We start from the raw sequence: 24285 nt of genomic DNA, 5'->3' as shown, positions 1-24285 counted from the left end.
GGGAGTGTGAGTGCGAATGGTTGTTCGTTTCTGTGTGCCCTGCGATTGGCTGGCAACCGATTCAGGGTGTCCCCCGCCTACTGCCCGGAGACAGCTGGGATCGGCTCCAGCACCCCCCGCGACCCTAGTGAGGATCAAGCGGCTCGGAAGATGGATGAATGAATGAATAATTAAATAGAAAAGAAAGAATCAAACAGTTTGTGCATGGTTACTTCATTGTGGCTCCTGCTTGGGTGCAATTTTGGCACTAGGAGACGGCATAAAATAATAGTCATTCAAATATAAACATTGAAGAGTTTCAAAATGATAATTGTCTCAGCAAGCAACAGTAATATTAATATATATTTTTGTGGAGGATAATGATTATATGCCAATGAATAATTGTGACACTGTCTGTCAACATGTGTTGCCGCACCATTGATTGAAATGCCACATCATTGCTGCTATTTTTTTAGCCCCTCTATGGCGTTTTGCATTGTTCGTTAGCATTAAGCTAAGTGAACTCAAAACATAGCTATGTGGTCGTTTGAAATACACAACACGCAATTGCCTTCGTTTTATGTTTCGTTTGAAATTTGACAACCATATTATTAGAATTTCTCCATGTTCCACAGTCAAAAAAATATTGTCATGCTAATATCATCGTCATGTTGTGAAATCTTATTGAGGCAAATTAAAATGAAGAGAGTCCATCCATTTCAACAAAAGAGCGATGTAATGTCTCGGTCCCCCTACCTGGCGCGGGTCATTCCGTTCCAGCACCTATCTTCAGAGCCTGCACCCGTGGCAACTCGGTCGCTGCACAACATCGTCGGGAGAGAAACCCAATAGGGCTGCATATCCCGCAGCCTCATGGTTACATCAGACACCTGGAGCACAGAGAAGGACAGCACTTTATTTTTTTTTTTACTTTCAACTTTGTCCCCAAATTCCCATTATGACGCTCCACTGAAACGGCGGGTTGGGAACAAGTCCCGTCCTCTAAGTGACTAACCGTGCTTTATTCATCCAGCCAAACCACCATTCGCGTCTAATGACCTCATGAGCGGGAAAGGTGAAACGAACATTAAAAGGATTTTATTGTCTGCGCTTAGCAGTTCTTTTTGCTCCATAAAACATGCCGCGATATTGGCCAGACTCTGTCATCAGAAGGCAATCGGTGTAATATTTTTTCAGCTCACCAGTCGGCCAAGTTTGTTCGCGCTGCTCGCCGACCTCTCCTCAACTGTAACCTCTTCTTTCTTCGGGAATACGTCCACTTCTGTAGCGCTGGCTGTTTTTTCTCGGAGTGGGCCACACGCCAGAATGAGCTGAGATACGATGGAGTGAGGGGGGTGGGGGGGGGGACAAGGACAGGCAGATATGGAGAGGAGAAAATAACAAAACAAATGAAGGATGTAATACTTTTTGCTTTAAATCAGGCATGTCCAAAGTCCGACCCGGGGGCCAAATCCGGCCCGCGGTCGAATTTCATCCGGCCCTCGGCCCCTGTCATAAAATCAGTGCCGTCTGGCCCGCAGGTTGGGCGCAATGGAACACGTGTTGCATTGACTGAGGTCTCGTAGACTGGTGAGTGATGTTTCATAGAGTAGTGCTTCCCTCTAGTGGCTAAATGAGTAATAGCATTCACTAAATGAGTAATAGCATTTAGACACTAGAGGGCATCACTCACGAGTTAACAAGACATCACTACGTGTTTATATTGACTGATATGTCATATTTCAAATGATCCTTGCAGTTGTGGATATGTGTATTGCTTGTTCATTTCCCTGTTGTTCGAGTCAAAGGTTTTGTGACTATTGAAATGTCACGGTGATACATGTTATGTTTCAAATCAATCAATTTGCACTCAGGAGACTTCCGCTTAAGAAAAAGTCAAGTGAATAAGCAGTTGCATGTGATATACCTGTTTCAAATGAACCAAAAGAAATTCTTAAGATTGTTGAAATTAAAATAAAAATGGAAATGTGAAACAGACTGGCTTACTAAAATTTGTTGAACAATATTGTTGTTCAATGTAAAGAATGTCAGCCAAGGTCGGCCCCCTCGACATTTTACCACATAAAATCTGGCCCCCTTGGCAAAAAGTTTGGACACCCCTGCTTTAAATATATGTTGCGCTGCGCCTTGCATGCCTTCTTACTTGTCTGTGTTAGCAATACCTAACCGACACCAACTCCCAAACGTGGAACTGCTTTGCCTATCAGTCCAAAAATACCGCAGCACACAAAGCATCTGAGCTCCAAATCAAAATAACTGTCGCTGCTTATTTGCATGATCCCATGAGTCCATCAGATGACAGTTGAGAAATAAAAAAGATCCCTGTGGTCGTGATCTAAACGGAGCCCTGAGGTCTACTGTAAGACTGCAATCAATCTGTCATCCGGTCTGGCCCTCTTCGGATGGCCTCCGGCGTTTGAACTTTCACACATAGCTAGAAATTAATAATCCTGTTTTAAGCCTCCAGGCGAGCCTGTCCCCTAAATCCAACCGAGACTCATGGGAGATTGAACTGTCACTAGAGGAAATATGGTGTTAAAACAGAGGGGTGTAAATGACTTTCAGGCACATTAACACACCCGCAGTGTCCCGCGCGTCTCTGCGGGTTGCTTTTAGGAAGGCGCAAACAAAACAACATATGTCGTCGCCTTGAAGTCTTTGGCTTATGTAATTGGGAGGCTATCGACCGTAATACTAAACGCGACGCCATGCCCATTAATGTCAAGTCAGGGGGGAGTGGTGAAGGGGATTAACCACGACGCGATTTAGAAGATGACTGTCTGTGACACTCAACCGGATCAGAGGTTACACAGTGTCCCGATGTAAACTGCACAGTAGTCAAAAATGAAAAAAACTGTCTGGTTCTTTCTTCTAAGGTGTGCATTAGATCCAGAAGTAAATACCTGGATACCAACAATCAAAAAAATAATATGAAAATAAATAAAGGAATGAGCCTCTCTGTTCCACTGTGGGGTAGTGTAACACAGTCAGGCAGACGCAAAAGAAAAAAACAATTTCACAACTACAGTACATGATCCAGAAAGCTGCAATATTAGATGATTTTCTGCAGAGGATAAAGAATATATACATATGTATTGTTATTTTTGTCTCCATCCATGTTAATACAACCACACGGATGCTATTTGTTAGCCTGGCTATGGCGTTTCCCACTATGTGTTAGCATTAAAATAGCAGACTTGAAGGCAACGTTACGTGGTTGTTTTAAATACATAATTCACTCACAATTTTTTTTTGCATTTATGATGATGTGACTTTAATAACCGACAGAGGCGTGTTAAGCAGAACTTGGGCCGGTTGCCATCTTCCAAATTTGCGGTTCGAGGTTGGCTCCGCCCCAACTATTTTTATCACTCTGGGTTTTAAGTACAAAAAAAAAAAACATTCCCGATTGTTAATGCCTGAAAAATGTTCTGACCTTGCCGTTGACCGCCTCCATATTTTCCACCATGGTCATCATAGCTTCCGAAATGCGGTAAGGAAGGGAGAGGACCACAACATCCAAACCAGATGGGCCATCGAAGCGATCGGACACCTGCATCATCGTTTCTACAAAGACGGGCGTCAACGAGTCAGCGAATATCATGCTTTGTCCATGTGTTCAGCTCGCTCGAATACACGCGTTTGTCAACCGACCTGCCAAGTGACGCCACTCGGTGTCGAGGTCCGCCTGGTTGGCCAGACAGCCCTTCAAGACGTTGCTGCAGTAGTTGACGCAAGGTCTGGCAGAGGCCATACCTCGGCAGTGTGGACAGTAAGTCATCCTCATAATCGCTCGCATGCACTCCTGGCTCAGTGGCACCTTTGGGATGACATCAGAAAGATTGGAAGACTTTGCATTAAGGAGCATTTAAAACCCGGTAAACTCAAAGAAATGTTTCGGAATAACTTAAATGTGTTATGTGAAGGTAACTGCTGAAAACTATGGAGTACTCATTCATCAAGCATGTCCCTCTCCCCTCTCACCATGTAAGAACTTGAGCCCCTTTGTTCTACATCAGTAGTTATTCTGTAAGTTAATTAGTCATGACTAACAGCCCAAAGCTGTTAGCTCGCAAGCTAGCTGTTGGCTAGAGCCTGTCGTTGCAATGTGGAAAGCCCTCCGACGACAGGGTGGCATATATTTTGGCTTCTTCTCCCCGTGCGTGCGTGGGTTTTCTCCGGGTGTTCCGGTTTCCTTCCACATTCCAAAAACATGCGTGGCAGTTTATCGGAACACTCTAAATTGTCCCTAGGTGGGAGCGTGAGGGTGGATGGTTGTTTGTCTGGGTGTGCCCTACGATTGATTGGCTGGCAACCGGTTCAGGGTGTCCCTCGCCTCCTGCCCGAAAACAGCTGGGAAAGGGTCCAGGATTCATTTTACATTGTGTTTAATGCAGTATAAATAATATTTTTCATCATTCATTCATTCATCTTCCGAGCCGCTTGATCACTAGGGTCGCGGGGGGTGCTGGAGCCTATCCCAGCTGTCTTCGGGCAGCAGGCGGGGGACACCCTGAATTGGTTGCCAGCCAATCACAGGGCACACAGAGACGAACAACCATCCACGCTCACACTCGCACCTAGGGACAATTTAGAGTGTTCAATCATCCTGCCATGCATATTTTTGGAATGTGGGAGGAAACCGGAGCACCCGGAGAAAACCCACGCAGGCCCGGGGAGAACATGCAAACTCCACACAGGGAGGCCGGAGCTGGAATCGAACCCGGTACCGCTGCACTGTGAAGCCGACGTGCTAACCACTGGACTACCGGGCCGCCCTATATTAGTCAATATTTTTCTAATCTCCATTTTATGTCTGGATCTCTTTGGATGATACATATTCTCACAAGTCGCTATTTATCCCAAATGATCTTCGACTTGGTGTTTCTGCTATTTGTAAGAAAATTTGTAACAAAAAAAGCACCCCAAAAAAAAATGACCATAACTTGAAGCAGAAAAAAAGCAACGAACACGCAAGTAGTGGAAGGTTATTGTCTATTATGACCTTCATAACTTTGCAGCCCATTTTTATTTGGCAGTTTCCATGACAACAACTTTGTTGGAAGCATTTTTTTATTGGTTCCACGGCTGATGAGAAGGTGCTGACATTCATACAAGTATGCTCGGGCCCTCACTCCATCGTTGCTATCCCACAAGGCTGCGCCCTCTGGAAAGGGCCTTCGTGCGTGAAAAGTGAAACTGGGTTAATACCAGTAAGCTCTGCTCACAAGGGCGTACGGCTATGCATGCTAAACCTTATGAAGTGAGTGCGAGGGACATAAAGAAGTGAGAGAAGGAAGGATGCCGAAAGCCCAGCTATGCATACAAAGCTTCTCTCTTATGCTAACATGTGGGCCACTTATTATTATTATTTTTTAAGGAAACACAGCTTCCAACAGTAACGTTGCACCTGCAAGCAAGCATTTGATGAATATGACAATATTCTGAAAGTGGGACAATAATAAAGACCTGGAGGGGAAAACAAGCAGTTCAAACAGCAAACACTCCGCAGACCCGTGAGACTTTAAATATAGTTTCAAACCATGTTCAGGACAAAGGTGCATTTGCAGAAAGCGTGGACAGAACCGCATCCCTTGTTCGAATACATCATCATATTATTATTAATAGTGTCTTAATAGAGAGTCTGTGGCAGCTTAGAGCTAAAAATGGCAACCGTGAAAGCAGTGTCATATGCTTTTGATATTGTCCTATGGATAAAATGTGGGATGCCATGGGGATCCGAAAATGTTTTTTTTTTTTTTTTTAATGCATAAAAATAACAAAACCCGTTGCTCACCGGAATGCTATGAAAGAGCCCCTTCAAAGAGGCTAAAAGCAACCGACCGGCATTCAACATGGACCCTTGCGACTGCTCCAAGACCGGAACCTGCATATGCGCTGGTTCCTGTGCTTGCACCAACTGCTCCCACACCGCTTGCAAGAAAAACTGCCGCTCAAGCCGTCCGCGCGAATGTACCAAATGCGCATCAGGGTACGTGTCCAAAGACAAGATGTGTGACGCTAGCTGCTGTCAGTGAGGCGCTTCTGGACCTCATTGGCCCTTTCATCAAATGTTGGAACCTTTATTTGCCTATTGTAAGGGATTGGGGGGGGGGGGGTCAGTGGTTGTTTCCCAACCAGGAGGGTGGTGGTTTGATTTCCCGGTCAGTGACCATGTCGAAGTGTCCTTGAGCAAGATACCGACTCCCCAGTTGTCCTGATGCTGCGTCAATAATAAAAATGCATTATCCATCCATGGCGGCCCGGTAGTCCAGTGGTTAGCACGTCGTCTTCACAGTGCAGAGGTACCGGGTTCGATTCCAGCTCCGGCCTACCTGTGTGGAGTTTGCATGTTCTCCCCGGGCCTGCGTGGGTTTTCCCCGGGTGCTCCGGTTTCCTCCCACATTCCAAAAACATGCGTGGCAGGCTGATTGAACACTCTAAATTGTCCCGAGGTGTGAGTGTGAGTGCGAATGGTTGTTCGTCTCTGTGTGCCCTGCGATTGGCTGGCAACCGATTCAGGGTGTCCCCCGCCTACTGCCCGGAGACAGCTGGGATAGGCTCCAGCACCCCCCGCGACCCTAGTGAGGATCAAGCGGCTCGGAAGATGAATGAATGAATGAATGAATAAAAATGGATGGAGCATTTTTTTCCTTTTTTTTGGTTGGAGTTGCTTCATGTGAAGTGATCCGATTTTGGTCTTGAAAATAACAAGTGTAAGCTTCTCATGAGGTGAAAAATAGGGTAAAAAAAAAACATACTAAGGCTTAATGATTAGAAGTGAATTTGGGGATAGCGTTGAATGGGTGACACAGAAAAGCAATCAGCACATTCCCAGGCTTAATCGAGAGTCAGATGAGACATGAGTCACATCCTCACTGCAAACCATCCTTCCCTCACATCCTTGCCCTGCCACTCATTACCCAGGGATGAGTCAGACAAATACTTTTTTTTTTTCTCGGAGAAAAAGAGATTGCAGGATGATGCGGAATGTTTGAGCAGCTTGAAAGTTTGGTCTGATGGTATTTCAAGAGGAGAACGTTCCTTAATCTGGTTCCCTCACTCATAAATATTCATGGTGGGAAATTTTGTTCAGGAATGATGGATATGGGGGAAAAAAAAGAATCTTTGCAGTGCTAATTGGAGATTGACTGTAATTTGCATGGAGTACTGTGAAGGAGAGGTAGCTTCGAGCAACTTTGGGACAAAACTGCGTTTTGCCGCATCTGCGGCGAAATGCCGGTTTTTCGTGCAAGTGCGAGGCTCGGCGCGCTTGTTTGCCAATTTGGCAGAAGGGTCCACGCCAAGCTGGGTGTTCCAGCTCAGCAGAGTCTGTGCCTTTAGAGATGGTGCCTGGCGGAGTGACAATTTGATTTTCGGAAAGTGGATCTTAACTTATGCCAGCTCAACCCATGACTAAGTCTTGGCGCTGGGTGGACCACCGATGAACTTGATCGGGCGCAGGCAGAAAAATATGGAGCTCTACGGACATAAATTATTTAAGACACCAGTGGTTACCATCATCCCGTTCTGTATTTAATAAGAGTAGCCGCTCGTATTGTCTGTTGCCACATCATGGGCAGAAGAGTGACAATGCTCTACTTACGCATGCATCGCTGGGATTATGCGTCACCATCTTGTGAACAGAGAGCGGTGCCATGTCACCACGGGAGAGTGTGAGTGTGCAACATTTAAAGGGAATGAGAGGAGCCGCTTTGATGTGGGGGTAAGTGAAGTCAGCTGGATGTGGTGCAGCCCGCCCACTGTCAAACCCGCTGGCCTGCGAGATCGCCAACGCTCATTAACTAACCGTTTGCGCTATATTGAGTTCGTTTTAATGGTCTTTGTTGAAAACCCTTTTTCTATACAAAATGGTGTCCCCCAGGGATCCCTACTTGGTCCCATTTTATTTCTCGTCTTAAGTTTCTTGTTTCAAAATGTAACTGATGCCAAATTTCACGTTTATGTGCTTTCAATTTTTCAGTTTCGTCATGAGCAAGTGCCAGAGAACACTGCAATCTGCCTTGAGTGATATGCAGAAATATTTTAATCAGTTGCATCCCGTATTCATTTGTGACAAGACTAAAACGATCCATCCATCCATCCATCCATCCATCATCTACCGCTTATCCGGGGCCGGGTCGCGGGGGCAACAGCTTTAGCAGGGAAGCCCAGACTTCCCTCTCCCTAGCTACTTCTTCCAGCTCTCCCCGGGGGATCCCAAGACGTTCCCAGGCCAGCTGGGTGACATAGTCTCTCCAGCGTGTCCTGGGTCTTCCTCGGGGTCTCCTCCCGGTGGGACATGCCCGGAACACCTCACCAGGGAGGCGCTCAGGAGGCATCCGAATCAGATGCCCAAGCCACCTCATCTGGCTCCTCTCGATGTGGAGGAGAAGCGGCTCGACTCTGACAGGGAAGGAGCCCGAGCTGGTGTGTGAGGCAGAGAATTTCCGACTGGATATAGTCGGACTTGCCTCCACACACAGCTTGGGTTCTGGTACCAGTTCTCTCGAGACTAAAACGATGTGTTTTCTAAAATCACGGACTCCAGCTCATGAAATGAAAAGTGATTGAACGTGTTTCTATGTAGGAATACCTGAGATTTGTCATTCAAACAGCATAACGAGTTCCTAACAAGGAAAAAACGTTCTACTTATCACAAGCGTCACATTCATTCCAATAGAATAAAATGCATACACAAAACGTGTAGAAATGTCCTCGTGGCCTCTCCTCATTGTGTGATAGAAGTAGATGATGCACACACCTCATGAGTCTCATGGCCTACTTCTTGTACTTACACACCCAAAAGGAGAAAAAAATGTCTCGGGATCAAGAACCCCATATATTTAATATTTTATATTTTTTTTCGATTTTTCGATGAAGTCACACAACCTGTCAGCCTCTGGGTTTTTTTTTTTCTTTTAAACTGTAGCTTGTCTCCTTTCTATTTCTGTCGTCTCATACAAGGTGCATTCAACAGTTCAAATTTGTGGACATAAAGACAAGCTATAAATAAAGCAGTGACAGTGAAGAAAGGAGGGAAAAGTCATTTGTTCAAGAAGAGACGCTTGGCAGGATGGATGTTTGCCATCCAAGAGAGAAGCATTTTTCAAACGTTTCTGTTGCTTTTCTCACTGCCTCATTAATCTTGTGATTGTGTACAATACATTATTCAGCGTCTACACACAAACCGGGATTTTACCTTGTGTCTTTTACTAGACTAGAGTCAAGCAAATTTTGGCCAGAATAGCCTCTTAACGGACATTGCTGTTATCTTCGGAAACGAGAGCAAATAAAAGTGGGCGGGACCTCATGTTGAGTGGTTTCAGTGTCCAGACATTAGCGCCGAGATGACATTTTGTCATTTCCTAAAAGCCGGGCTAATTACTTACACAATTCCCCCAGCCGGCCTTGTTTAATGACGACATCATTCAGTGTCCCTCGGCTCCTCTTGTGAAAAGAAAAACGGGTAAACAAATACTGACAGGCTGGAATAGTACACGCTATTCATAACACTGGTCAACACATTTTTACGTCTTTTTTTTTTTTCAACAGAGTTGCAAGTAAACTGACTTGTTTTTGCTGTAGCATGTCAAGCGTTCATAATCATAATAATTAATAATAACATATTTAATGTTAAAATATATTTAGAAATATTTAGGGATTCAGTGCTTGTTTCAGCAACAGGTGGAATTTTTTTTCTGTAATTTAAGAGCTATAAATTAAATGGCAAAAATGCATATTGTGCAGGCTTTTATAGGTAAAAAAAATGGTATCTAGCATTTTTTTTTTAATCAGCGTTCAAGCCATCACACTGATTAAAATTTGCCCTTGACCAGTTTAATGAAAGGCAAATAAAAATGATGAATCCATGCACTGTCGCTCTTCTTATTTATCATCGAGTTCCCTTGTCGTAAGATCGTTTGACTGTGACAAACAAGTATTCCACATGAAAATAAATAAGTCAAATATTTCCCGGTAGTCCAGTGGTTAGCACGTCGGCTTCACAGTGCGGAGGTACCGGGTTCGATTCCAGCTCCGGCCTCCCTGTGTGGAGTTTGCATGTTCTCCCCGGGCCTGCGTGGGTTTTCTCCGGGTGCTCCGGTTTCCTCCCACATTTCGTTTCTGTGTGCCCTGCGATTGGCTGGCAACCGATTCAGGGTGTCCCCCGCCTACTGCCCGAAGACAGCTGGGATAGGCTCCAGCACCCCCCGCGACCCTAGTGAGGATCAAGCGGCTTGGAAGATGAATGAATGAATTTCCAAACCACTGAGGCTCTGCGAGTTTGCCGCGCGGACCTCACTACCTGTTGCGCTCAGCAAATCGTCCGAGTTGCGAATCCGCTTGCGGCTCTGATTGTCAATTATGCCGTGGTTAAGTTCAACCCCTAATGCACGCTTGATAAAACCTCATCTGCAGCCTATCGAGAGTTGCACAGGCCTTGCATAGTCAAACAGTAGCGCCACAAGCGGCGCTAATATTTTTTTTTTCCTCACCGTACTTTCGTTCTCAGTCGATAATATATCATCAAGTAAAGAGCTGTATAATTCACCTCTGCCGCAGCGTCTGTTTTCCGACATGACATGTATAGTCCTCATGGGGCCAGCACTCTTGACACCCTTCTCGCCCCCGTGTCTGACCGGAGATATTTTTCACCCGTGCATCAATACCGACCTCCCATTCTAAGAGTCCAAATGATTTCCCCCCCGTCTCACTCGGATCTTAACCATACTCCGTTCTTACTACACGGCAGATACCATTTCTCTTGGGACATATTAACCCTCCCCACGGACGCGGCAGACATTTTTTAGCCATGGAGTTGACATTAAGTGGTGTTGCGGGGGTTGACTCCCTGAGCCGAGGGCCATACTTCATAGAGTCGCTCGCTTTCCACCAACATTGATCTGGAAGAGTAACACCAAACCTGTCTGCGTGCACATTCTTCTTGCGAATGAGCCATCCTTAGTTTTGAGGTTTCTTTGCAAAGCCTAGGTTTTGGCATGCCCACATATCAATGTTGGGCTGATGACGTGTCTATTTATATATACACGGCACATCTATTTGTGAAGGTTATTTAAAGCAAGGGTTCCCAGCCTTTTTTTAACGACCCGGCCCAGTGGGAGTCAGTCAGGGAGATGTATGATCCAGATCTTCTCGTAATGTAATACCCTAGTCCAGCAAGGTCTAAATAATTTCCACCTAAACGTTGTACGGAAACAGAGAAATACAATTCATCAAACAACATACATACTGTATCTATTTGACACACGTTGTATCCATTTCTACCCGAAACTGAATATAGGATCACTTAGCTCGGATCTTTCTGAGCGTGTGTGTGTGTGTGTGTGTGTGTGTGTGTGTGTGTGTGTGTGTGTGGGCGGGGGGGTTGTTTTATTGTTTTCTGGATAGCCCGGCTTCCTCCCACATTCCGTTCACATGCATAGTAGGTTAACTCGATACTCGAAATCATGGATGGGCAACTTAAAGGACGGAAGGGGGTCACAAATTGTCATGAGTGAGACTCTGAGCTGGGTCTCATTGGACCACGTACTTTCTAACAAGCTGAATAACAAAAATGCTATTTTAAATAAGATAAGATAAGATATCCTTTATTCGTCCCACACTGGGGAAATTTACAGCCTCCAGCAGCAAGAATGTATGTAGAAAGAAGAAAGGAGAAAGAGAAAAAAAAACCCAACAAACATCTTTCAATTAAATACAACATGAACACAAATGGATAAATCGCAGTACTATTTACAATTTTAAATTATTACAATTATTACAATTATTATTACAATTGTAAATACATATATATATATATACACATATAGAGTATATAAATAGGGACAAAATATGGGCCAGCCGGTGAATAGTGAAAAGCTGCGCATAATTGAGGCTCAGTGAAAAACTAGGGTTGGCTCTCAAAATACAAAAAAAAAAATAAAAAAAATAAAAATCCAATTACAAAAAATATTGGGAAAAAAAAAAACATCCACAACTAGCCAAATCCGTGGATGTTGACCCATGATTATGCGAGGGGTCATCTGCAGAAGAGATAATATGCTTATAATCCCCTGGCCATTTTGGAAGGGGATCAAAAAATACAACATTTTAAAAAAATAATAATCCAGGGGTATGTATGAGTGCGGGCCACGTGTGTGCCGCTAATTACACAGTGCTGCCCTAAATAATCCGCAATGGTAAATATGAATGGTTGTCCGTACTGAGAAAAAAAATATAACTCCAAACACTCAAACTGCTCAGACTTTTACTGTGTGCACCTTTTTCAATCAAAGATTATTCCCAAATCTGTATCCGTCCACCTCAGAGATGTGACAAGACGCCAGTTAGACAGCATGATTATTGCACAGGTGTGCCTTAGGCCGCCCACAATCCAAGGCCACTCAAACATGTTCATGGGCTGCCAAATTCCCTGAAACGCCTTCAGAGACGGCTCAAGGTAGAGAAATAAACATTTTCTATGAATAATTCATGGACAACAGCTCTGGTGGATAGTCTGCAGTCAGCATGCACAAAGTTCAAAGTCGATTTTTATGTTTTCATGCTATTGAGACTTTCTAAAGGTTCGTTTTATTTTTGTTAACTTATGAAACCGGAACATTGAGTTTTTGTGAAGCGATATAAAATTTTTGGTTGGTCTCAGACACGTGACTGAGGTACGGTCAATTTATTTGATCCGAGACATATACTCGAGTGAGATGTCATGCTAATTTACACCTGTGTAGTAATAATGCAATAATAAGCATTTTGATTTGCCACACGTGCGAGATGGCTGATTTAGCTCGGCAAAGCAGAAGTGCTCACTCTGCCGTGTCCAACAATGTCCAACTCAGCCGTGGTCCTGGACAGGAAAACCAGTAAAAAGAAGATAAAACCACAAAATGAATGAAATGGGTTTTGCGGCCCTATTCGGTCCCCACTGACAGTCAATGGAGCTAATGCGATTGTATTATAGGGAGATAAAAATGGGCGCTGCAACGCATAAATATACAAGATATCAACTGCAGTAAAGATTAGACATCAGTAAAAGTTTTATAGGGCTTGTAGTCATTTTCACCAACAGCAATAAAAAGGCGGTCGGCACGGTAGAAAAAAAATGGGCAAAGACAACGATCGCAGTTTCTCTTTTGGAATCTGTGAAGGCGCAACGGTGTTCAAGAAAGATGACAAAATAAGGTTGGGCGAAGGCGATGAGGAAATAGAGGTACTAGGGCAAGAAAGAAGGTGTTACCTGGGACACTCTTCGGACGACCTCTCCACTGACGACCAGTCCCTGAACAAAGGACCGGGCGGCCACAAAGGTGCGAGTGACCTTCATTTTGAGGTCACGGGGCACCTCTCCGAAAGGGTGAAGTGTCTCCAGCTGTTTAGAGACGCACTCCAGGTAGTCATCCCCTGGAGTCAACAAAAAAACATTCCCGTCATTATAAATGCAAGGCTCCATTTCTTTTTCCATTTTCTTTTTTTTGTGGAGCTGTTTTGAAAATCAACGAGGAAATTATTCATTTTGATCCAAAAAACAGCCTCTTTCGAACCTTGAAAGGAAGTAGTTTCCTCGTTAGTTACTGCACAAGTTCATTCATTGTATTTATTTACCGATGGAATACTGCTTGTTTGCATGGAAGAACAGTCTCTCCAGAAGCCTTGCCCAGAATTCATTGAGAGCTTCTTCCAGGTTGAGGCTGGAGCCTCGGTAGTAGTGTCTCAAATCTGTGTAGAGCTCGTTGAACACCAGGGAATTCTGGGAGTAGAAAGACCTCCAGGTGGACATGAACGTCTCCTCTAGTGTGGCAGCTGAGCTGTTCAGCAAATCCAGGAAATAACCTGAGAACATACATAAGAAAAGCTTGAAGTTGGAACAGCAAGTATTCTGAGGACAACACCCGATAATGGACACACTCCACATACACAGTATGGGAAAACTTGCCCATATGTGCACGGCCTGGGGACATTCACAGCACTTACATTGTTACATAACACGTTAAAATGCTAAACTCATCCGGGCCCATCTGCATGGGATTATCTAAGCGGTGGCCCTGCTTGGTACACAGTCTCTGTTCTGAACTCCCACTTCTCCACGTCGCTGTTTTCATTGTAGTGAACCTAATTTTGCGAGGCAAGGGTGGAGAAAATGAGTTCGTATTACGCAACAGGGAGATTTTTCGTTTTAGGGGGAAGCAGAAAAGAGGGAATGGCTTTAATTAATTTTTTCACAATAGGGGGTATTTTCGCGCAGGTAGGTTTCATTGTAGAGGAGTTTCACTGTATATTGAAATATTAAATCTATTCCCAAGCCGACTCCTTCAGGTAATCTTAAGCGCAAAGACTGGCAAGTTTGCTATCCACATTCTTCTTGCAAACCACGCCGGCACCGTCGTCAAGCTGATCTTGTGTGAAGTTACTGACATGATATCCGATGTAATAAAGCGGTGGAATCGACCTTTCCTTCAACTGTCAGTCAATCGCAGCTCGAGCGGTGTTTATCCCACAGAAGGATTTGACAATGGAGAGAGCTCATTGCATCTTGATCCAGAATCACTTTTCTCATTCATACGCGGCTTTTCTCCACCGCCAAATGGCTTGAAGTCAAAAGGCTGCAATGCACCCGGCAAAGGCTTAAGAGAAGCAACAAACCACAATGTGAGTACATTTCCTCTTATGTTGCAGTTCAAATTGGCTCGTTTAACTTTTTCACTGCCAGGGACGTTTGAATTCCAGTTGGCAACTCTAACCGTTTTAACATCATCTCGACAGTTGCAGGAAGTGATTCAAAGCTTTAAGGGACGAGTGGGATCACCAACACTGACTTGGAAAACTGAATTTTTGCAGCGAATAAAGGGAATATTTTGCAACAATAAAAGTAACCTGAAAAACACATTCAATAAAAAGCTAAAACAGTAAGTCTGCTCGGACTGGAGGTGTGACTGGGCTTTTTACTCCATGGCCTTTTACTCCATCAAAGCAAAAGGCTACGAATTTCAAATAAAATCGTTTTTGACTTTGACAACGCCCTACAAACATGAGGGAAAAAAAAGAAAGAGCAGAAAGAAAATGAATTCAATGTAAGTGGGAGACAAATGACAGCTAGCAGCAATTTCATTTCACTTAAACATCTGACGGCCTTAATTTTTTTTTTTTTTCCTACGCCATGTCCATTTGATAAATGTTGAGTGCTTTCGCATTTGGTGGTAGTGAAAGAAAAATTTGAGGCTGATGGAAAAAGCTCAACGTGTCACAATGCTAACAAATGTATCAATGATTTCAAGCAATTGCATGCTGGGCCCGATGAAAACCCATCATTGCTAAGTCTCAATCGTTCGGCAATCTCTAAAAATATACTGTATGCTCAGTATTGCGTTTACTATGATCAATTTAGAGTGTACGATTTTCCCAAAAGTCACTTTTGTCATATTTGTTTAAAAAAAAAAAACAGACCCCCACCCCCACACACACAGCCCCACCCCCTCAAAAAATTTACAGTAAACCATTAGTAAAATGATATGGCCCCAAAACAACCAATTATAGACAGAAGGCGGGACTAACGTGTCAATCGTTTGCCGTCCACTTGCGGCACATTCATAGAAACCACACCACAGTAGCCTCATGTCGATATATTACTTTGGGGTTTAGGAGCTTTGCTGAAACAACATCGGAATATCCTTTCCCCCAAAATGTAACTACAGTTTGGACTCTAAAGTTTTTGTGCTACGTATGGTGCGTATTCTCCCTAAACATCCTAGGTTTCCAAACACACAACTGCAGAGCATCGGTTTTATTCTTGCAGAGGCCTTTTCCCACAAGTATCTAGCGTTCTCGACAGCTTCTTTCTGGTTATCGCGCTCCATCTGTGCAAAGGCAGTCAAAGTAAAATAAACACAGCAGACATAAGCAAACATTGCTGTCCTGGGCACACTGAATGCACAGATGACGATTTCGCCGCCATTACACACAGTGTCACCCTCCATCAAGAACAACACTCAGTCCAAATGCACTGAGGCCGTTTGCTTCACTTTCGATTCAACTAAAATATCAGTTTTGTTAAAGCGGTTGCCACATCACACACTGCATCTACGTATCATTTATCAACAGGCTTTCCTGGAGAAGTCTTCTGGTACATGCGCCATTTAACACAACCTCTTTCTTCATTTATATTCATTCACTCCCTCCTTTTCAGCAGCATTCTTCCACCACCCATTGTCTTTGTCTTTTCTTCCTCATCGAACACCCCACTGTTTGCTTCTGTCTCCATCATGTCACTGACTGCACTCATCATGCTATGGCTTGCTCTCGATCATTACGAGTGTGATGAGTTTAAGGCTAATGAGGCAGGGGTACGATTCGGGCTATGGAAACTGTGATTTGCATGAAGATAAACTGAGTCAATGAAGCGCCGCGGAGGTTTTATGGTAATGTCCAGGAGTGACCTTGAAAATGTGAAGAATGCAGGTGAAGGTATTGCCTGATTGTGGTTATAACACAATTAGCCAATCAAAACTCAGCACTGTCAGCCATGGCCCTTCAGTGGACAAGGAATCATCCAGTGGCGCCTTGGGATAGGAGTGACCCAATTTACGGGTTTTCCAAGACACAAGCCGTCATTTAGACCTTTTTTCTTTTTCTTGCTTTGACTTGAAAATCTGAGATACGAGCACCGCATCGAGGCACTGAACATAATTCAACTCACTTCCAGAAACCCGACCCGCCCAAAAAGGCATAAAGAGATTTAATGTGAGTACACAAAATTAAACGTAAATAAAACAGAATTATCGTATTTACCGGACTATAAGGCGCACCGTTTTCTCGAAAGCCGACTGTGCTTTAAAATTGAGTTATCATCCGATTCACCTTACATGTGGATCAATATTCTTATTTCTTGGACGTAGTATTTTGTATGTTCTTTCAAGCGCTTTGTTACAGCTGCAGCGGTTGTGAAAGTTCTATATAAATAAAGCTGTAAAGTATTGTATTTCCTTTAGCGTAGCTCCATCTAGTGGATGCGTAACGCAACCATTCTATGCGCCTTATAATGCAGTGTGGCCGATATATGAAAACAGTTTTAAAATAGGCCATTCATTCAATGTGTGCCTTATACTCCGGAGCGCCTTATAGTGCGGAAAATACGGTGCATACTGTGGAATGTAACGTGCCTCAATGTAAGGTGGTCGAATCCTATGGTTTTTGTAATAGTCAATCAGAGAAAAAAAAATGACTAACTAAACCTAGATTATTCCATATAACTGAAAAAAAGATTCAACAATTCCCGGAATTAACCGCAGTAAATTTCTGGTTTTGTATTTAAATGAGAGACCAATAAAGGGTGAAAAGGCAGCATGTTTTAAACAGGCCTACATAACTATTATTTTTCCAGCCAGTGAATATGCTTCCTTGTATAAAAAGCATAACGGCGCCAGACAAGAAAAACAAACTGGAAAAAAAAAATAATAACATAACATAATTCACAAATGGAATTGCAAAGAACACTAAGATCCATTTTATGAAAACAGTCATTAGTAGCTCGACAGCACCGTCATAAATCTTACTTTCATGGAGGTCATCAAGTCATTTCGTAGTTGTCGAAGCATTTAAGAGAGGGGCTGATTCTTTGAACTCTACTGTAATTATTATTCAATTCTTTGTGGTATGGTGGGAAATCCATGTACGTATTTATTTGCTACACAAACTCCATTGCGAGTGATGGCGCGGGTGAGATCTATGACATACAGCACAGTCATGACGCCAGTGCTTGTGATGCTCTCCAGCTGTCCAGCCAGGCATTTGACCAGATTTTGGTCCCACTTTTTCTCCTCTTTCGGCGTTGTTGCGAAACTCGACATCAACGCATGTGACCTGCTTTCAACTGAAAATAGGTAGAGAACAACCGGAAGCAAAAGACTTGACTTCTCATCAACTGCCAGCGTGGCTCGCAGTCTGCGTAGGTTTGATCATTTCAGATTCAAGTCATTTCAAACCATTACAAAGTCGTGCCATCGCGCCTTGATGTGTGATTGGGATCGGTGTTTCATCTAAGGCCTTTTTTTTTTTTTTTTTTTTACTCCCGCAATAGCTTGGAAGCTGGTAAAGTTCAAAGTTAAATTGAGTTATCGTCTTACCCGTCTCGATGAGACCACCTAGTTCAATAAAGTTTTAATTTAAAAAAGCATTTAATAAAAAAGGCATGAAAAACGTCATCGTCTGCGGCCGCATGAGATGCACCCGCACAACCTGATGAGATTAAACAGAGAAAATGCAGTTAAAACCATCTTGGGTAATGATGCTAATAATCAGCGCAATAACCGCAATCATAAACGCAGTGTTGAATGAGCACTATTGAATTTGTAAAGGCGGAATTGTTGATGCGTTTGTTGTTTTGGACCTCATCAGATTGTGGAGGTGTCCCTAATGTTGTGCCCAGTGAGAATACACAAACACAAACCCCTGCCTTGCAGATGCCAGTAATGGCTCCACTGGGTTTAGTCACCACCTGGCCGGTTTCTCGGCTCCGTCTGTCTTGCATACCTGGCTGCCATCCACCATTTTTCTATCCCATCACTCCGTGTGTCCTCTTTGACCTTCCTTCTTTTGTCCTTTCGATTTGGAAGCCAAGACTTTGTTTTGTTTTTTTTTAAATCGACATTTTCTTGTCCCCGTCAATTTGCATTCCCATCTGTTTAGCACTTCGTCATCCATCTCGTTCCCTTTGTCTCCTCTTTAACCCATTTTATTCATCCCCTTTTCCGCATTGTCCCGCCGGTTTTAAAAGCATCAACCGTAAAGCCGAAAGCAAACTTAAACAAAAAGACCATCTCCGACTCAACAGTCCCAGGCAGTCAAATTACAACCTGACAAACAAATAAAGCCACATCAGCGCGCTCACATATAGAGTGCATATATTTGCAAGACCCAGATCCTCCATGTGTGCATGCTGGTCCTCTAATCTGTGGTCTGGTGGCTTGCTTGGGACCTTTTCCAACGTCAGTGGACCAAAAAAAAAAAGGTCTATGCTGCCTGAGCTGGAGCAGCAACACCCTACACTTAGTCACATGGCGCTAGCTAGTCCACACCCTGCTAAACATAGCCAGATGTGTCAGCACTGCTAGCGTGCTATATTGTCACTGTTTGCAGTCATTGGGACGCAAGGGGAAGTGGTTGGAAGAAAATGTAGTCCCCTTCTTGTTGTAAATGTACTTATACAAACGATCTTTTACATGAACAAGGAAGGACGTCAAAATTCCTACATGCTAACACCGCATCTGGTTATTATCTGGTTATTATCTGAATATACAGGGGTGTCCCAACAGCGGTTAGGAAGATGAATGAATGAATATTATTATTATTTTTTTTTTTTACAATGATTAAGCTCACGAAAATTCAGACCCTGCGATCACTTTAAAGGAGACACAATATGGAAAATTGACTTGTTATTGCTTGAATAAAAATTCTTTGAATGCCTTTCCCACCCATCGGGTGTGAAATTAGTGCGCAGTTATCTATTTCCTAAAATGTGTCTGTGAGCAAGCTGTTCTGCATTTCCATCCCACTGTTACTGTAAGTAATCTTTCAAATATGAGGACCAAAAGTGTTTCTTCCGAGATAGAAGCAGCAACTACTCGTGCCAATATGTGGAAACCAAGAGTAAATTACAAGCGGAATAAAACGAAACGTCTTGTTTTCTTGACTGAAATAAACGCAAGGCAGCCATAGCCACGGGTTGCATTCTTCAAGTACGTCATCTTCACGGTTTCTACAATTTCCACAAAGCTGAATTTCAAAAAATGAAATGTCTTGGCACCAGCCATGATTCCGTCAACATTATTTTCCAAATATATTGCAAACAATTGAGAGTTTAAAACGACAGAGAGCTCCCCTGGAGCAGGACCAGTTCTCCGCTGGCCAGTGGCTGACGATAGATCTGTCAGATTAGGCTATGACCTTTTGCCATCGTCATGATTAGTAGCGGAATGGCGTTTGTTTACTTTTCCCGTGTCGGTCCGAGTCCTTCATTCTGGCGGTCGCACTCCTTTTTCACCGCGGGTGCCGATGCTGCTGTGCCAAAGGAATAGCACGGAAGGGCCAAAACACACACACACGCACAAAGCTCTCCAGGATGTGCAAATTCCATAGTTAGTGCGTGTCATAGCGCGCTTCTTGACCTTTCGATTTTGGGGGGAAAAACACCTCATTTAGCAAAAGAAGAGTCAGTAAACAATGCTGACGACATCTAAACATTATTCGGCGTAACTCGGCTTCATTCTCTAAACATTTGATGATTCTAGTATGCAAAGAATTTCCTCTTTTGTTGCTTCATAATGGAGTTATTTGGACATAGCGCTGTTCATTTGTATGCACTTCAATCATACATTTGGTTTAAACAAAGGGACGGTGTCGATGAGACATTGTCGTCCGTTCTCTCCTCTTGGTTCCCATTTCCCCTCGTTGGTTTATGAGCCGGGGACTGCAGAGTTGATGGAGGGCAGGGGATGGCGTTGATGGGACATTGCAGTCTAAAAACCATCTGTTTGTCTGCACCAGCTGGATCTGGAACCAGATCCAACACCGATCCAGTTTCGAGAAACTTGCCACAGATAGAGAAAATTGGACAACGCTTGGTGGCAATATGGCGGCAATAAGCCTCTCAAAGTGGTGCTGAACTGCAGTTTTGCATTACTGCTCCTAATATCAATCGGCGAACCGTGGGCAAGGGAATTACATATTGCTACGCCTAAGATGTCAAATGATGAGAATATTCATTCATTCATTCATCTTCCGAGCCGCTTGATCCTCACTAGGGTCGCGGGGGGTGCTGGAGCCTATCCCAGCTGTCTTTGGGCAGTAGGCGGAGGACACCCTGAATCGGTCGCCAGCCAATGGCAGGGCACACAGAAACGAACAACCATTCGCACTCACACTCACACCTAGGGACAATTTAGAGCGTCCAATCAGCCTGCCACGCATGTTTTTGGAATGTGGGAGGAAACCGGAGCACCCGGAGAAAACCCACGCAGGCGGGGAGGACATGCAAACTCCACACAGGGAGGCCGGAGCTGGAATCGAACCCGGTACCTCTGCACTGTGAAGCCGACGTGCTAACCACTGGCCTACCGGGCCGCCTTCGTGAGCTTAATCACTGTAAAAAAAAAAAATAATAATAATGCTCACCTAAGTAACTGGTAAGCGCCGGTTGTCATCCTAACAAAAGCCTCACAAGCCTTTAATTTTAATCCCGACAATCACGCATCTTCATCCATCGTCGTATGTCGGCTCGGTTGTGTTCTTTGCGCACAGGTTTAGAAACTCACCATCGAAGGCCTTATACTGTCCTCCGAGGGAAACCTGCAAGGAGCGTCCGGCGTCTTTGAGAAGTCCCTCTACCTCTCTTCGGCTCAGCATGGCTAGGTTGTCCTCCATGTCGCTGGTGCAGCAGGTGTAACCCTGAGGACAGATGCGCAGGTGCTCCCCTGTTGGGTCGAGAAACAGGACGAGCGAGGATGGGAAAGAAGCACAAGGAAGGAGAAAAAGGGAAAAAGAGACGGGGAAAGGCATTAGTAAAACTGGCTCTGTCATTGATGTCAACACTCAGCTACTTTATAATCATCCGAGGAGCCAGCATGGACACGACAATCTCGCATAAGCTGCAGTGGCAACTGCGTTGGCAGTTGACGGCGACGTGGGCTCACTCGTCATTCGATTACCTGGCGAGATGCAGACAGGTCTCTGGCAAAGGACTACTAGCAATGCACATCGTCAAATAGCGCACGTGCGAGCGTCAACGCGGTCCGTCAAAGTTTCTCTGTCTGCTCTCGAGTGTCGCCGATTCACATATTGGAAGAAAAAGCGTGTCGAAAAGCAAATTGCACTTCAATGAGGCAAAGGCTGTTTGACGGATAAAACATGTGGGTGGCGTTCATTTACATTTTAAGCCATGTTGCCTTCGACTTGATATTTCAAGCAGAAATTCTCGGTGCCACGCATGCACATTGTAATGGGATTGTGATGCCTTTACTGAGATATTAAAGCTCAGTTTGGGGGATTTTAACAATATGTATATACTGCACATCTCAACACCACTCGATATAATGCAACGTGCATTATATTTGATTGATTGCTAATCCTTAGATTAGGGTTACACAAACAGTGATGAGTGGGGAGGGGAGGGTTGCGATTTTATTGATCTATAATATATTCATTCATTCATTCATCTTCCGAGCCGCTTGATCCTCACTAGGGTCGCGGGGGGTGCTGGAGCCTATCCCAGCTGTCTCCGGGCAGTAGGCGGGGGACACCCTGAATCGGTTGCCAGCCAATCGCAGGGCACACAGAGACGAACAACCATTCACACTCACACTCACACCTAGGGACAATTTAGAGTGTCCAATGAGCCTGCCACGCATGTCTTTGGAATGTGGGAGGAAACCGGAGCACCCGGAGAAAACTCACGCAGGCCCGGGGAGAACATGCAAACTCCACACAGGGAGGCCGGAACTGGAATCGAACCCGGTACCTCTGCACTATGAAGCCAACGTGCTAACCACTGGACTACCGGGCCGCCTCTATAATATATATACACTGTATATACATACACACACATAGGAACGTTTAAAGAGTTGCTAAAAGCATCACATGAACAGAACTATGTGATATCTGATATGATTTGGCTGAGACGTGAACCAAGCATCATAGAATGTATTGCAACTTCAGTAGAAAATGTCAAACTTGTGTCCAGAATTCCCCGACTGAACCAATAATACCTAATAAAATGTCTGGGATGTCTACTAAAGTGTCTAGTGGGTATGATCACACAGACACGCAACACACGGAGGAAATCGATATTCTGGGTGGAGGAGAGGAACTTTTGCAAAGCTTGCATCATACTGTATGTCTAAAAATGAGAGCTGAGGTTTCGACTTAGCGATTAAGTCGAACCTGCTCAGGTGAATTTTATACTCCTGGCGTGTGTACATGTGAAGGATTATGTGTCTGCCAAGTTCCCCCTAACTGTCCTATAAGAGTCTCATCCGAGCCAACTTTGAATCGTAGCAATTAAAGGCAATTTCACCCTCTTCAAATGCAAAAGCAAAGTGGACTGTAAGATAAGATATCCTTTATTCGTCCCACACTGGGGAAATTTACAAGTAAGGTGACATTGGGAACCTTTCAGCACCTTCTCAACTGGTTAGGCTGTGACTCTCACCCACATACCCGCCAGTGGGGAACATTTGGACTTTGGAGAGGTGTCTGCGAGTGTGTGTGAGAGAGAGAGAGAGATGTGAAGAGAAAAAAAAACTGCCCGGGGAGGATAAATAGTGGAGATGAGATCACAAAGAAGCAGCATGCGAAAACAGAGGAATGAAAAAGGGAAGATTTATGTTGAAATAATATATATTCTGCTTAGAGGTCAGCTGCAATCTGTCAGCTCCTTGGCTGCTTCTTTAAATGCCTGCACCCTCTGTGTGTGTGTGTGCGTCCTCTATCACTTCCCTCCAGTCCAACCTGCTCGCCGCGTGTCATTTGAAAGGACATGCAAAGAATACGCACATAAACATACACACACACACTGGCAGTATTACTGTCAAGCCTCTATAAATAAAACTCAGCATGATTGTTTTCCAGAAAAATTTTGCAGGTGTAAACACATGCAAGGGCATTTACACACACACACACATACACACGCAACACAAGCCTAACAGCTATAAAAGGTCGGCTGCAATAGAGCATAACGGTTCTAAGAGGCTCATGATACAAACATGGCCGACTCTATAAACATCACTGTGTTTGTGGCCGTCAGCTCACATCTATTCAGGTGAAAGCACTTCAAACAAAGTGCAGAGAGAACATGTTCCGAGTGACCAAACACGTGTTTTCTGACTGGACTCATCAAACGTAAGCAGAACAAACAGCACTCAGTATGACACACTGCCACTCCATAAACCACTTCCAAGTAAAAAACACAAAAACAAACAGACTAGAAATTGAATTCTATTCAAAAATATAAAAAAATATATATAATGGGGCCTATTTTCTTGTCCAGCACAAGTCTAGGGCAAAACACACCAACTGTGAGCATGGGTGGATTTGTCTTTTTTTTTTTTGTAGATGTGCATAGTTAGACACGGATGTTGGCTCCGTTGTGGGTGTGAACACCGTCTACTTGTTTCCCGAGACCTCATAAAAAGTATGTGTAAAAGGATGATTTCCACTTGCTACATAGCCAGGTAGTTTGCCAGAAGTTAGTTTGTTAGCCACATAATGTAGGTAGCTGACTAGATA

General features: G+C 44.1%; 2 protein-coding genes across 2 annotated transcripts in view; one reads left to right on the top strand and one right to left on the bottom strand.

The window, feature by feature from the left end:
• gpc1b (glypican 1b) overlaps positions 1–24285 on the bottom strand; it is a 64436-nt gene that overhangs the window by 7366 nt on the left and 32785 nt on the right. Inside the window, exons 2-8 of the mRNA XM_052087939.1 lie at positions 21318–21476; positions 13618–13845; positions 13253–13416; positions 3655–3820; positions 3437–3567; positions 1182–1310; positions 736–869 (exon numbers count right to left, since the gene is read on the bottom strand). Of these exons, the coding sequence (XP_051943899.1) occupies positions 736–869; positions 1182–1310; positions 3437–3567; positions 3655–3820; positions 13253–13416; positions 13618–13845; positions 21318–21476 (1111 nt within the window). The remainder of the gene's footprint in view (positions 1–735; positions 870–1181; positions 1311–3436; positions 3568–3654; positions 3821–13252; positions 13417–13617; positions 13846–21317; positions 21477–24285) is intronic.
• Positions 5816–6038, top strand: LOC127616383 (metallothionein-like). Its single transcript, XM_052087943.1, has one exon. The coding sequence runs from the start codon at positions 5856–5858 to the stop codon at positions 6036–6038; it is 183 nt and encodes a 60-aa protein (XP_051943903.1). The 5' UTR covers positions 5816–5855.

This window comes from Hippocampus zosterae, chromosome 15 (genome assembly GCF_025434085.1).
Source record: "Hippocampus zosterae strain Florida chromosome 15, ASM2543408v3, whole genome shotgun sequence".
Lineage (NCBI taxonomy): Eukaryota > Metazoa > Chordata > Actinopteri > Syngnathiformes > Syngnathidae > Hippocampus > Hippocampus zosterae.
This window is presented reverse-complemented; position numbering and strand designations above follow the sequence as displayed.